We start from the raw sequence: 15,336 nt of genomic DNA on the forward strand, positions 1-15,336 counted from the left end.
GCACCTGAATCCTTATTGTCTGAAAGGCGGTTTTATTTATTTTTTTAATTCAAATAAATAAATATTTCGGTTTCGGGCATTAGTCATTCATCAGCTAAAATGTCACGAGATGAAGGACTCTAATGTCAGAGACATCCTCAGTACTTTTGTATTTATGTTGTACTTCGTGCACCTTTACTATTTAAAGTTTTTTTTTTGTTTATTTCTAATATTCTAGTGTGCATTCATCTAGATAGAGAGATAGATAGATAGATAGATACACACACACACACACACACACACACACACACACACACACACACATATATATTAACCCTTTATTTCTGGTTGTATCAAATCTCACCTAGTATACAAAAGCAAACTGAAACTTAAAAAGGTTTCATTTAAATTACAAATGTCATGGCCTAGTTTATCCTGTTGTGAAAAAGAAATCTAACATCATTTTAGGAATGGCATGTTAGAATCTATTTAACTGTTTAAACCCTATCACAAAATAAGAAGACCTTCATTTTCTCCTATGTAGCAGGAAGAGTCGCCTCAGCAAACACATATCAAGCATGTTAATTGGTATTGTGATTTACTAACCTGTGGAATGGGTGGCCTGAAATCCCTTCCTTTGTACTGAGGCATCTGAAATGAACCTGAGATACATCTTGTTGCCAGTGGAGATAACAGGATCTGGTAGTTTGCTGCCACATAGCCGCCCCAGAATTGCGGCTTTGTCACTCTCTCCGTCAAACACCTCCAGATGGTCGTAGGCGCATTCCTGATGCTGTTCGATCTCAAACTCATTAAAAGACTGAAAAAAATAAAATAAAACAAGAGGTTTAGGAGATACCTACATCATCCTTTTGATAAGTATAAAGTTTGCTTCTGCACGCGAAAAACAAAAAAAACAAAACAAAAAACACTGCCACTCACAATAAAAATTTTTTTAAAAAATGTCTGGAACTTATTTAACTGAGACAGGGTAGTGTCACGACCCAGGATGTTATAGGCTAGGAGAGACTCAGAACACAGAAAGGTGAAGTTTAAGTGCAAATGCACACTTTATTTACAAACAAGAAACAAACACTAAACAAAACAACATTAACAAAACAATGCATTAACCAACAAAACGGCACAAGGGCCAAAACAAAAGGTTTGACAAAAACTCACGAAACGTAACAAACAGCACAACACGGAACACACAACACTGAACACAGCCTTCCACCTCTACTACCAACAGCAACTCTAATCCTCTCTTCTTACCACCTGTGAACACCTATTTTATACGCCCGTGGCTCCCACTTTTTTTGACAGGGAGAAATTCAACCCCCTCTCTGCCAACCCAATAGTCCCCATACCAACACAAACTTACACCAGCATGGGTTTTAACCCTGCCACACTGCCATACACCTCACCCCTTGTGCACAGAACACATGGCTGCCATCGGCCATCAACCCCCTCCCCTCATGTCCATCCTGTTCCATGTGGCTTCCTGTGGATGGGTTCGTAATTGGGGTTGTAGTGGAGGTGGTCAACTCACCTCCCCCTTCTGCTGCCGGGGTGTCCCAACCGCTAACGGCGGTGCAAGACATTGCGGCAGTGGCAATGCTGACCATGGTACCTCTAGCAGCGAAAATGCTGCTAGTGGTAACGCTAGCAGAGGACATGCTGGCTCCTCCGACCTGCAGCAAGCAGTGGCAACTTTGGCAGCAACAATGCTGACAGTGATGCGGGGCACGCCGGCATTGTCGTTGGACCTGGGCACTCCGGTAGTGCTGGCGCTGGCTGTGGCAATGCTAATATTCCCCAGCCACATTCCAACGTGTTTTGACAGAGAGAAATTTAACCCCCTTCTTGCCAACCCAATATTCCCCACACCATACACACACACACACACACACACACACACACACACACACACACACAGACAAACGTGCATTAACCTAAAGTGAATATTTGGAGGACCGACTGAAGACATTAAGGACCATATTCACATAACTTAAAGGGGTGTTTTAGACAACTAACTATTAACTGTTTTTTTTTTTTTATAAAGCCCTTCAAAAGACATATCCTGAAACAGTCCATAGTCCAAAGTTTTATAAATAGGGTACTATAGGGTTCGATTCTGTATAGTAAGGGTTGCTATGACAAAACACAAACACATGGTTTATGATCTTAAGGCGACAGTGACATGGAATACATAAATAAATACACCAATTGTAAATGTGTTACGTACAAAGCACGATTTCAATTATAATTTGTGTTTTGTTAAAATACAACAACAAATGTAATTAGTCTTTTGACACAGAAATTATTACCAGTATATTTCTGGCTGGGATAATACTGTTTGCATACCATTCCACACTCTACAAATTCATGCAACTGTTTTATTGCCTGATATATTAATGTACAAAGAACTTGTACATTGGCTGATCCAATTTCACTTCACTGCTATAGTTGCTAACTATTTCCTGTGACTCTGACCTAATGTGTGGGAGTGTGTTTAAAATATGTGGTAACAAACATCAGATCTGGATTTCAAAGACTTAGCCATGTTACAGCATGCGTACTTTCAAGACAACAGCTGTTTCTTTGTTCATAGAAGTGCAATGGTAAATGAACCAGAGGATTCTGGACAGATTTTATTTTATTTATTGTACTATGGAATAGAGTGCAATGGTAATGCCATTTGAGATCGAATCGGCGCCAACATTTTTATAGTACTTTTTTTTTAATAAGAATAATCATTTAAATATTCAAGATATAGCTCTACTACAAGTACTGAAGAAATTAATAAAGTTGAAATGTTTGTCAAATAATTGTACTAGTTTATTTTAGCATTACTTCTATCTAACTGTAATGATTGGAGTACCACCACTACTTAAAATGACCCCCCCACCCACCTGAAAATACAGTGATAATATTTTTAAGGGGAGGGTCACCAATATGTATGAGTATCCCTGTCACATGCAGATATCGGTTCTATTAGTCACTGAAGAAAACTGATACAAAGACTTCAATACTGCTGAAGCCTACCAAGTAACTACAAATATGAGGCATTACTATAAGCAAGCTTTCTGTGGTGAGGAATACGGTACAAATGGTCTACAATATGCCTAGTGCCTGTAACATGTGTACAGCTTCTGGAATATGTTGACTGTAGTGCAGTGTGTGTCACATACACAGCTCTGAGACCATTTGCCTTAACATGCATATGATAGCATTACCTCATTTGACACCAGTGGCGTCCCACTCAAATTCAGGTCATAGTATTACCTCAGCCTGAATAACTACATAAGTATTGTGTATATATGATGTTTTTGCACACATGCTTAACAATATTGGTGAAATAAACCATAGCATTCCACTGGGAAAACGGTATGCAATCTGTCATCACCCCTTTCTTTCTTAATGAATCATCACACTGTAACAACATATCATAATGTATGTATCTACACAGAGATATTTTCCATGTCTAAAATCTGGCAATGAACTGAATTCTCAAATGCAGCAGGCTGAAAGATTAAGCGGCAGTTTTTGTAAGGAATGAATGGAAAACAGTAAAACACTGTGCAAATAATAGTACATGTTCTGTCTAGTACAGCAAAACTGCCTTAATCTACATAATCCCTGCTGGAATCTAACCAGACCCAGAATGTGAACGCATTTTACATTAACAGCTGTCCTTGAAGACAAGTACATACTTAAACCTAAGAAGAAAATAATGCATTTTGAATTAATAACTTCATAATAGCTTTTTTCAATCACAGACACTGCAGAGGAGTGAAAGAGATTTCCTTAATCGCACCTATAATCCTCATTATAAATGAACCTAATGTATAATAAAAACAGTTCAAGGGACAGTCAAAAGCTGTGGCCTGATCCTGACAATTATTTATTTATTTATGTTTTGTTTGTTTATAAAATTACAAATCTGTATTATTCTTCATTTTAATTAATCCAATGTAAAAAAAAAACCATACATACATAAATAAATAAATCAATAAATAAATAGTTTTACTCAATCCTATTAGATGTGTCCAGTTTAATATTGTTCTTTTTAGTGAAAGTGATACAAGGAAAACTCACACGAGAAACACTGTAAATGAACTTCAGGTAAATAGTTATTTTTACTTCTTTTGTAATTTCTCACTTAAGTAAAAAGCTGTGATAAATGGAGACAAACATCATCAGGCTAGATAAGCACAGGCCTTTGTGCATTTTTAACCATACACATCACCCCTGTTAGATTTATCATGGCAGTGATATACAGTAGTTAATTTATTATCACTAGTACTGCACTTAAAAGCCAGAAAAATCACGTTAAAACCACAGGTTATAAACCAAAACATAAGAAAATAGCTGTATATAAAATGACCCACAAATGTAGATAATAAAATGATGAATAACCTTCCTCACGGAGTTCTAAATCTTGGAATAAGTGTTTTATCCCATGAGATCCCCCTAGTAACCTAGATTTTCATATCCGGCAACCTTTTTTTGTGGCAGTCTTCCTGTGGAGATTCTAGAATATTGCAAAATCTCCATCAGTAATGAGTTTTTTCTCACCCATTGAAATGGTTCTGAGATTAAGTGAAAAAAAAAAAGGTATTTTGAAAATGTATTTACTAGGTAGGCTTTTCTTATTACAAAATTCCAGATGAAGGAGTCATTTGATTATAATGTGGTGTGTTTATCTGCCCTGCACAGTACTCACTACTTTCACACGGTGCCCAGGAGTAGCTGTAACTGCCCATGTGCATTCCTTACGGCTTGGGTACTTGTCTGGCCAGTTGGGGCTGGTGATCACTCCACTGGGACTGTGGACACTGTGTTCGCATTCAGCTGTGGTAACAAATGATAGATGAAATGTTAGTTTCCATAAATATACAGTGGCAATAAAAATTTTAATGAAAGTGGATCTTGAGTTGTAGAATAAAACATTTTTTCTAATACTAGTGGTTAGCAGTAATGTGAACATCAAGCAAAGTTGGCATCAGACAAGACAGGCCCAATGCCTGGGAAATGTGTTTATATGACAATACAATTTATATTGTTAGCACTCAAATGTTACAGATTATTATCAAATCATTATTTTACAGTTGCTTATAAACAAGTGTGTGAGGTAGACCGTTCCTATTTCAAACGCAGATCTCATCCTCCCCAAAGGGATATATGTCAAACATGACATCTGACTGTCTTGTCCACGTATGCCTTTTTTTCCATCCAAGTATGATTTACTTACCCTTAGGAGAGATAAACATTCTGCCCCTAAGTGCTCACTTTAGACCTGCAGTTAACACTGACTGAGGATAAAACCAACAACCTCCCAATCTGCTAGCTACTACGTCATTTGGTTTGGTAATGAAGACCACTGGAATTGTTTGACATAGTTGAGAGGACTTAAAATATTTTAATAATGAAATAGAATCTTGAAAAAAAAAACAAGTGCAAATGGAAGTAATGCATTTGTTAGGGTTCAAGGGTGGAAGTCAAGACCATGTAAAAATATAACTTGACACATTAGAAAATAACCACTTGTTCTGCTTCCTTTAATATCTACAAACCAGGTTCTAATTAAAGGGATACAGGTTCAGTGTTTGTCAATTAAATAACATGAAATTGACAAACATGAAACATTAGGAGGTGTTCAGGTTCACAATCACTCAATTTGTCTGATTGAATTGGTGGTTTTACTATTCTTTGAAAAATTAACATATCTTCTGTGTATAGTATTTTTAAAAAGGATGCACAATAAGTGATTTTTTTAACACATTTGCTCAAAGAAATAACAACAGGTAACAGTTAACAGGAATTGTAAAAAGCACTTCTTATTACAATCACGGTTTCTATGGGGTTTTCTGTTACTTGTACTTGGAATTGCTTCTAAGAAGTATTTATTGGCAGTTATGCCAGCATGGCAACACAGTGTGAGAGCCCCAGATGAGACGAAAATGATCTTCCAGTCAGCTTTTAAAACGTTGTAAATGTGAAGGAATGGCCGCTTTTCTCGTTTTAAAATTAACGCGTTAATGAATGGATTTATTGAATACCTGTCTGGTTTCTGGAGATGGTATTTCATTGTGCTCACTGTCAATGCACAAAGATTAATTTTAATCTGTCCAATATTTGTAACCTTTATTACAAAAGATGAAAAAGAAATAGAACTTGTAGCACTATATTTTTCGGAACCCCACTGCTTACACTTTAAGGAGCTTGAAAAAAAAATCATGTCTGGATGTGGAGACCCTTCTAGGCCATTTTGATGTGGCGTTGCCTGCAAGCGAGTTAACTTCGTGTCAGTTTTTAATTGCAATCGTAACCTCTAGATCGTAATTATACAGAATTACACCGATTGCTTACTAGCATCAATTGTCAGTACAGTTAATGCATGTCTACAGTGATAGTCTAATTTAAGCATTAGGTCATTACCTAGTATGCTATATATACAATAGTCTAGGTGGAAAGTAGGAGAAAGAGAATGCCTCCCTTCTATCGTGGTATATATCATAGTTGGGTTAGATCTACAATTGTGAATCTTCTCTCTCTCTCTCTCTCCTCTCTCCTCTCCTCTCTCATTTTATGGTCATCATATAGATATATAACAGCTAATACAGTTATAATTATCTAGATATGATATAATATTATCCATAGCATATCGTCTGTAAAAACTCACTATACTAATATTCATCTCTCTCAATTTGGAGTTGATGTAATACACACATATATCCTAACATGTAGCTAATCCTATGACCAATATTAGTCTGTATCCAACATATTTGCCAGCCTCTATATGAGTATATTGTATAGTACTTTCATATCGAATAGTGTAATCACCGTGGATCTATATTCTAGCTATCGTCAAAGTTAGCATGTTCTGAGACTTTAAGTATTGTTACCGTCATCGCTATCCCTTCTAAATACGCTGACACTACATGAGATACCAGTAGATCCTCCATAATATACTCGCTAAGTTCATAGTAACTAACTATCCAAGCAATGAATACTCATTCTACCTATCATATATCAACCTCATAGCTGCAATATTATATTATATGATGTAACTCTAGTTTTTTGATTTGTCTGTTTTACATTCACCCCCAACAAGGTAAACCCAGAATCTATTTCGACCTTTATTGTTCTAGACATCTTTCAGCTAGTGCTATCCATGTTTTACGAAGTAACAGAGAGTTCTAACTGATCCACCCCCGCACACCTCGCCGCAGTGAGCTATACTACTGATCTGTATCGGACAGGAGACCCATCCAACTCTCGTCGATAGAGGACATGACCTGTCTCGTAAATATCGAGGGCAGCGTGGCATCTGCCCCCCACACCTGACTCACAGTGGCATGTACCGACTATATACATTTGTCTCCCCCCGAGCACGTCCTGGGTACCGAGTGCGCTGACCACGACCCCCCATGCTTATTTTTCCGGTGAGATTTAATGCTGTATGACAGCTGCAACCCCAAAAGATACCTCAGATAATTGTGTTACAGGTCGTTCTGACAAAGTTAAAACTCCCTCACACCGTTAACCGTTCTCATGTGACGTTTGCTAGCAGGTAGGTCCGATCGACACGGTCACTTAACACTCCTACAAAGAAAAGAGATGTCATTCTTCGCGAGTCAGTTCAGTATTGCAACATCTTCCTATCAAGCCGTGACATCGCCAGGTTCATAGTGGCAAGTGTAGAAACGTACTCAGTGTAACATTGAGTGCGGTCCGGCGTCCTGGAGGATGTAATTCGTCAGCACTCTGTGACCTGGACAATGGAAGAAGGTCGGTACCCACTCGATCAGAGTATGCAATTTGATGGGGGGGACAGGTGCGGGGTAGGCTACAACACAGACTAGCTGGTGTCTAGTTTGGTGTCGGAGCGAGTGAGACAATGGGGTAGAACATGACCAAAAACAAATGTGCTCTGTTCCATCCAGTGTATGCGTTCTCTAAAAGATCCTGCCTGCCGAACGTCCTGTCGCTTATTTTGTGTCTGTTTAAGATTATGTCATTCAATAGCAAGCCAACTTGGCTAGTAGTCCAATCACCTCACCATCGCAGCCAAAAGTCAGGAGGCGATACCCAGAACTGTGACTGAACTCTCAAAGTTCGCAACTGCACATTATCCAGGTGTGGCTGAATTTGAGGAACCCGCACTGTATACGGCAGCGTCGACGGACGGTGACCGTAGACTACTCTTCACAACGCAGAAAGACTGCCACTTAGGGATTTCTAGTTGACCATGACCTAGTCTAGACAAGGGTCTGTCGCACATACCGCAAAACAGCACGCTCGTTGGATACGACCACTAAGAAGTGGTCACTGACTGTCTGCACGGGGTACGGTCCGACGTATGACCAATACCATACACGTCCAGATTCGAGACGCGGTTCCACATTGTGTGCTCAACTGAAACATTACGGTGTGCTTCCAAGGTCATAGGGCGGTACAGGCTGCGTTCATAGCGGTTGTGGTAACTCTTCTCCTACCACGATGTAGTAACAAGCGTGATCCGCGTTCTCTAGTTGTAGTGACCTAGTTGAGTATAGAGGAAGTACGCTTCCCTCTAACCCACAGTCGAAGACGCTCGTTTACGCACTCAAAGTAGTCGGTCTAATGAATACGGAGACACGGCGAACTAAGGTGAATGGGGATGGACAAAAAAAAATGTCCCATACGACACATGGTGTGCTACGGAACATAGCATAAGGGTCAGTACACTCTTAGGCTATCGATTCGGATTACTATGCATACAAAGTAAACCCCGTTCTAATCGTCAATGTACTTGGTACATTGCGGTAATTATTAGCCACTTTTGAACCATTTACGTACAGTACCAATGCATACAAACACACGCTCAACACAACCCACCCCCACCACACACAGGTATCTAGTCGATACTCTGAGTATTACATGCAATCACACTATGTTATATGATACTTAACTCTCATATAGTACTCTATCTATATTAATTGACGTTTATACTATGGTGATCGCGTGTTCAAGTCAGATGTGTCTTCGGTACAAGCATAATTGATAGATTGTTTCTATATGTACAATTACGTACAATCCTAAACAGTACACAACAAGATCGGCTCCACTATCAATTATTTTGGTGTTCACCAATCACATATAAATGATAGGTATCGTTACTATTGTCAGGACGTGAGTGCAAGTCAAGCATAGCGTACGTCGGATAACTAGTACTTACGACTGTACTCAATTAAGTCATACATCCACGCCGTTATCATAACCGGTGTAGAAGAACAGGCCAATTATCTCGCTGACCAAATGTAGACCCGACTGCCATCATTAACGTCAGTTCCTGCCCTTCCATCGTAAAATGTGTTACTACTACCACGCTTATCATTGACAGTTATGTTTTAACTATTTATCATTGACAGTTAACTAAATAAGTACAGTACGTGTGTGTGTCAGTCTAAATGTGTATACATTATAAATATTTCTTTAGTTACCGATATTTGTAATTACCGTAATTGTCTAAACCTTCCTGGAAATATTTATGTTAGCTTTAGTCTCAGAGAACACCTGAAATACCCATTAGGAAGACTGTGTTGAGAATATATCAAGGTAGAATGTAACTAAAATGTGGTGGTTGTATAAATAGGACACCAACATCCATATTAGAATTATACCTTTGATTGTATAGATTACAGTTCTAAAATTATAAATTATTCATGTCTAGAAAAACCTATTATGGCACATAACACTAATTTCTATTTTAAATGCCCTAATTACTGTATTTTTAAAAATAATTTTGATGAGGGTCTACTGAACACAACCTAAGGAAATGTATATCCAAACTTAAACGGTAAGTATAGATTTTTGGTTTTGAAACATCACCTAAATGAATCTTGTTTTGGGAAATCAAAAGGAGAAACAGGAATGCCTCTTCGTTATTATTTTTTCACTATCCTTTTTCAAAACCGATTGCTGTTTTTTAACTTTATTTTCCTGTTTTTCATTTTTAACTAAATCATAAGACTTAATATCAAGGTCGTATGTTGTTTTTTGAACATCAGTTATTTCCCAATGCCATTGTTGAACTTTACAGAAAAATTACAGTACAAGCCAGCAGTCTGACAACTAACCCTTGTCTGACCCCTGCATAGTATATGTTGTAACCCTGCACCCTAATTTCTCTTGATCTATACAGACCCCCAATGTATAGATCTGAGAATATATGCATGGAATATAAAATGAGGGTTCAGAGACCCTGAAAAAGCTGCCCTAGAAAAATTGCAATTCAACTGACACAAGACACAAACTTAACTTATAAGATGTACAAATGAAAAGTGTATCACATACCTTCTTTGCAGTCATGTTTGTTTTCATGTAGCACAAATCCATTGCGGCACTGGCATACATAGCTCCCTATAGTGTTGATGCAGTCATGCTGACAGCCGCCATTGTCCTTGGAGCACTCATCCTTGTCTGTGGGAGAGTGTGAATTGCTTATTTCGGAAACAAGCAGAAAAATAAGACAAGATGCTGGTGTGTTTGTCCAGAACAGAGTAAGCCATGGCAAGTGTCTCTGCAGCCTTCTAGAAAAAGAAGCCCAGCATATTTTGTCATAGTTGTACCCATTCATTAGCCTATTTCTTTGAGTAGCTTACAGCTATTGCCAGTCCGATATGGTTCTTCTGTATTACTGCTTGTGCTACATGTTTTTGTTACATAACTCATAAGCTTGTCTACTGTAGATGCATTACCATATTTTACACTATTAGATATAGTACCATCAAAGATCATACACGTGGCAAATGTTGCAGCTAATATTACTGTGTTGCTACGTTATGAATTTTTTTTCACAACCAAATTGTGAAATATATTGATATCACATCTTGCTGATGATAATGTACAATTATATTTTTTATGTGATTAATTAAAATAGAAAATCAAAGCAGGTGTCAATTCTTTTTTATTCACTGCTAATGATATTTACTTTTGACAATTTAAATAAATCATTAAATAAATGGTTGACAATGTGCTTAGCTCTTGATGAATCTGGACATATTAAAACACACAAAGAATTCAGAAGTAGTTTTCAGAAACTAGAGAGTAAAGAGACTCATTTTTTCCCCCAAAAAATGGCGTATTAAATGTAGCTGGCTCAAGGCAACCACTAAGCAGACCATTCTGTTTATTAGCAAACAAATCCTCTAAGAGAGGTTTTACTGGGTTAGACAGGAAGCTGAGGTTAGCGGAGGAAATATGACGTGAGTAAAACAGCCACTTAATTTCCCACAGCAGGAAGAAAAGCCAAACTACATTAGCAGATAGTCATTTCAAGAACAGGTAGTCATTTCAGGCAGGACTGGCCCGCCCATTAAACCAAAGCTGGCAGACTGTTTCTGACACATACTTACTGTACTGCCATGTTGCAAATAGCTCCTGTCATTTCAACATGCGGTGAAATGAAAGCGCAGTTATTTGTTACAAAAACATCTAAAAATCAGAGGATGTTGAAACTGAAAAGGAAGCTCAATGTCTTTTTCATGTGTTACTAGGAGAAATGTTGATTGCTGGTATCCTTTGGGTGTAAACAGACTAAAATAGAATACACTTTTATGTTTGTTTTCTTTTGTTTTAGATCTCCCATACTTAACAAGAGTCTTCTCAATTAATTTCCCCCTTATACAGTTGGATGTACATTTTATTTAGTCGATGGACGTCGATACTTATATGTAGTAACATCATATTGTGAAATTTCACAGTAAAATGCTTCAGAAAATTCCATACATAACTTCCATGCAAGTCATTAATCTTGCAGGGCCTGTATGTTTCTAAGCCCTGCATGATACCTACAGTGGCTCTTAAAAGTATTCACCCCCCTTGGACTTTTCCACATTTTATTGTGTTACAACATGGAAACAAAATGGATTTAATTAGGAGTTTTTGCACTGATCAACACAAAAAAAAGTATACATAATGTCAAAGTGAAAACTAAAATCTACAAACTGTTCTAAATTAATTATGAATATAAAACAGAAAATAATTGATTGCTTAAGTATTCACTCCCCTTTACTATGACACACCTAAATAAGCTCTGGTGCAACCAATTGTCTTTAGAAGTGACATAATTATTTGAATGGAGTCCACCTGTGTGCAAATAAGGTGTTTCACATGATTTCAGGTTAAATACACCTGTCTCTGGGAGGTCTCACAGTTGGTTAGTACATTTCCTAACAAAAACTACATCATGAAGACGAAGGAGCAGTCAAAGCAAATCCGGAATAAAAGCACCAATCAGGAGTAGGATATAAAAACATTTCCAAGTCATTGAATATCCTCCCGAGCACAGTAAAGTCCATTATTAAGAAATGGAGAGAATATGGCACAACTGTGAATCTGTCTAGGACAGGCCATCCTCAAAAAAGTATCCGGGAGAGAAGGGCACTAGTCAGGGAGGCCACCAAGCGGTCTGTGGCAACTCTAAAGGAGTTACAGTCTTCCACGGCTGATCTGGGAGACTGTGCATATGGCAACAATAACCCGGGTGCTTTACAAAACTGACCTTTGTGGGAGAGTGGCAAAAAGAAAGCCATTGTTGAAAAAAGTGCACATCAAATCTCTGCTAGAGTTTGCCAGAAGGCATGTGGGAGACTCTCAGACAAAGTGGAAGAAGATTTTATGGTATGATGAGACCAAAATAGAGCTTTTTGGCCTCAACGCTAAGCTCTATGTTTGGTGCTAGCTTAATGCCACACAATATCATAAGAACACCATCCCTACTGTGAAGCATGGTGGTGACAGCATCATGCTATGGGGTTGCTTCTCTGCATCAGGGTCTGGAAAGCTTGTGAAGATAGAGGGCAAAATGGATGCAGCAAAATACAGAGAAATCCTGGAGGAAAACCTGCTGAAATCTGCAAGAGACCTGGGATTTGGAAGAAGATTCATCTTCCAGCAGGACAATGACCCCAAAAATACAATCAAAATTCACACTGGAGTGGCTTAAAAACAAAAAGGTCAATGTCCTGGAGTGGCCCAGTCAAAGCCCAGACCTCAATCCAATTGAAAATATGTGGAAATAGTTGAAAATTGCTGTTCACCAAAGGTCCCCATCCAACTTGACGGAACTTGAGCAATTTTGCAAAGAAGAATGGGCAAAAATTGCAGTGTCCAGATGTGCAAAGCTGGTAGAGACTTATCTAAATAGACTCATAGCTGTAATTGCTGCCAAAGGTGCCGCTACCAAATATTGACTCAAGGGGGTGAATACTTATGCAATCAATTATTTTCTGTTTTGTATTTGTAACTAATTTAGAACAATTTGTAGATTAGATTTTTTTCACTTGGACATTATGGACATTTCTTGTGATGATCAGTGGCAAAAACTTCTAATTAATTCCATTTTGATTCCATGTTGTAACACAATAAAATGAGGACAAGTCCAAGGGGGGTGAATACTTTTGAGAGCCACCGTATACCTTTCTTTACAGGTTATTCCAAGTTCTTTTTTATATACCAGTTGATTGGTAAGCTTTTTTTTTTTTTGCTGGAACGCTGGTACAGTTTTACACCATAATAGTAAACAGCTCCAGATAACGTGGCATTCATCATCAGGTGCATGCATCTTTAGGAAATGATTCTTGAGTGTTTTTTGAAAACAAGGCTGAGTTTCCTCTCTCAGTTAGCAATAGTGATTCATTTGAAATCTAGTAAAATAAACATAATGAAATGTAAAATAAAAACACATAAATAAGCACTGTGAATGGAGTTACGGTGAAAGTTAAATATTGACAATGCTTGAAATTAAAAAAAAAGGATTTTGAGGAAATAAAATGGCTAGTGAGATTAATTCTGTTCAAGCTTCAAAGGCTAAGGCCATACTTTTTTTTTATGGAGGATAACCTTTTTTTTTTTTTTTTTTACAGAGCCCTATAATGTGATACAAACAAAAGACAGTTTAAATAAGATATGCTTTTATGATACCCAACAAAATATATACCCTTTAAAACTTTGTTAATAATTTAAAAACAAGGGATTTAAATATAACCGTGTTAATATTAGAGAACAAATGTTTGGTTGCAAGAAAACATTTGTTGCTGATAGATGGAAATCAGTCTCCCAGTTTTGAATGGATGCTTTTTCAGTCCGAGAGAGTAAAGAAAGATCCATTCCCAGTAATACGTGTTAGATTCTGAAGCAGTCAGAGGACATGTGGTCGTACCTCTGAGACCCTCAGAGGCCGCCAGTCTCTCAATAATACGTACTCGGCCTGAAGTGGCAACCTGCCCCAAGTCCTTGCAAGATTCAAAAACAAAAATTTTCTCTTTGCAGGAAGCTTCCTTGTCTGTGAAAGAAAATGTACCAAGATGGCACCAGAGGTGAGTGTGTGCTCGCCACATCAATTAATGAACTGATATTTTGTACTTTTTGTTTTAAAACCCCTTATAAACCATCACAATGCAGTACTTAGTCATACACAATTAAAGTTGTTACTACTTTGCAACAAACCATTTTTAATATGTTAATACAAATGGTAGTCATACACACACAGTTTGTGATTTTGTTTTGAAAAAAAAAAGATATAATGTTAAAAATACATTTTCCTTGTGATATTTAGTTGAGCACGATCCACTGTTTGAAAAACATTAAATTTATATTATCTCTATACAGTTATAAAGTGAAGTATATTTAACTGCTTTTAAATAGCATACTTGCTATTTACTTGTTTGCAGACTCGTTATCACCACGGCAATCAAAGGATATTTTGACCATCAAGTTGTGCTAAAGCATTGCTAAAAACCTATTGATTGTAGCTTTTTATTTTAAACATCTGTTTACAATTTTGCACTGAGGATTTAATGGGCTTCAGGTAGAAACATTTGCTAAACATTAAAAGGCAGATTTACGACCCCTCTGCCTGCCTCTGAAAGTAAATGACTGAAACATGCACAGCAGATATTCTTTATCACATTCTGACAGTAAATGACAGAAAATGCCACATTTAAGACTTTGCAAAACTTTTTTATAAATAAAAAATAGAGAAAACATTTGCAAATCATAATAAATCTTGCTCGTCATTCCAATACCTTTACAATTCTCACAGCAAAACTGAGCAAGTAGAATAATAAACTCTGTGTGGTTAAATGGTGGCTGTTAAGAATGCTCTGTTTGTTATCCCTTGGTGTTGGGCAGTTTTAAGTTGCAGTCACACATACAGCACAGGCAAAGAAAACACACACACACAAAACCCATGCACTTCAATATGTGCACATGTACACCAAGCTAGTGAGAAGAGCTTTCAAAGAACAGGATTTAGTACAGTAGGGTAGGAACAGAAGCTGAATGGGGTTCCATTTCACATTATTCTGA

The 15,336-nt window shown here is 37.6% G+C and overlaps 1 protein-coding gene across 2 annotated transcripts in view; it reads right to left on the reverse strand.

Annotated features, from left to right (window-relative positions):
- The window catches only part of LOC121322823 (dorsal-ventral patterning tolloid-like protein 1), a 98,553-nt gene that overhangs the window by 10,413 nt on the left and 72,804 nt on the right, over positions 1-15,336 (reverse strand). Inside the window, exons 17-20 of one of the 2 annotated variants that reach the window (XM_041263172.1) lie at positions 14,189-14,311; positions 10,321-10,446; positions 4,706-4,833; positions 586-799 (exon numbers count right to left, since the gene is read on the reverse strand). In XM_041263172.1, coding sequence (XP_041119106.1) covers positions 586-799; positions 4,706-4,833; positions 10,321-10,446; positions 14,189-14,311 — 591 coding nt within the window. The remainder of the gene's footprint in view (positions 1-585; positions 800-4,705; positions 4,834-10,320; positions 10,447-14,188; positions 14,312-15,336) is intronic. The other variant, XM_041263179.1, reaches the window with a different exon arrangement.

The sequence above is a fragment of the Polyodon spathula genome, chromosome 1, assembly GCF_017654505.1.
Source record: "Polyodon spathula isolate WHYD16114869_AA chromosome 1, ASM1765450v1, whole genome shotgun sequence".
NCBI lineage: Eukaryota > Metazoa > Chordata > Actinopteri > Acipenseriformes > Polyodontidae > Polyodon > Polyodon spathula.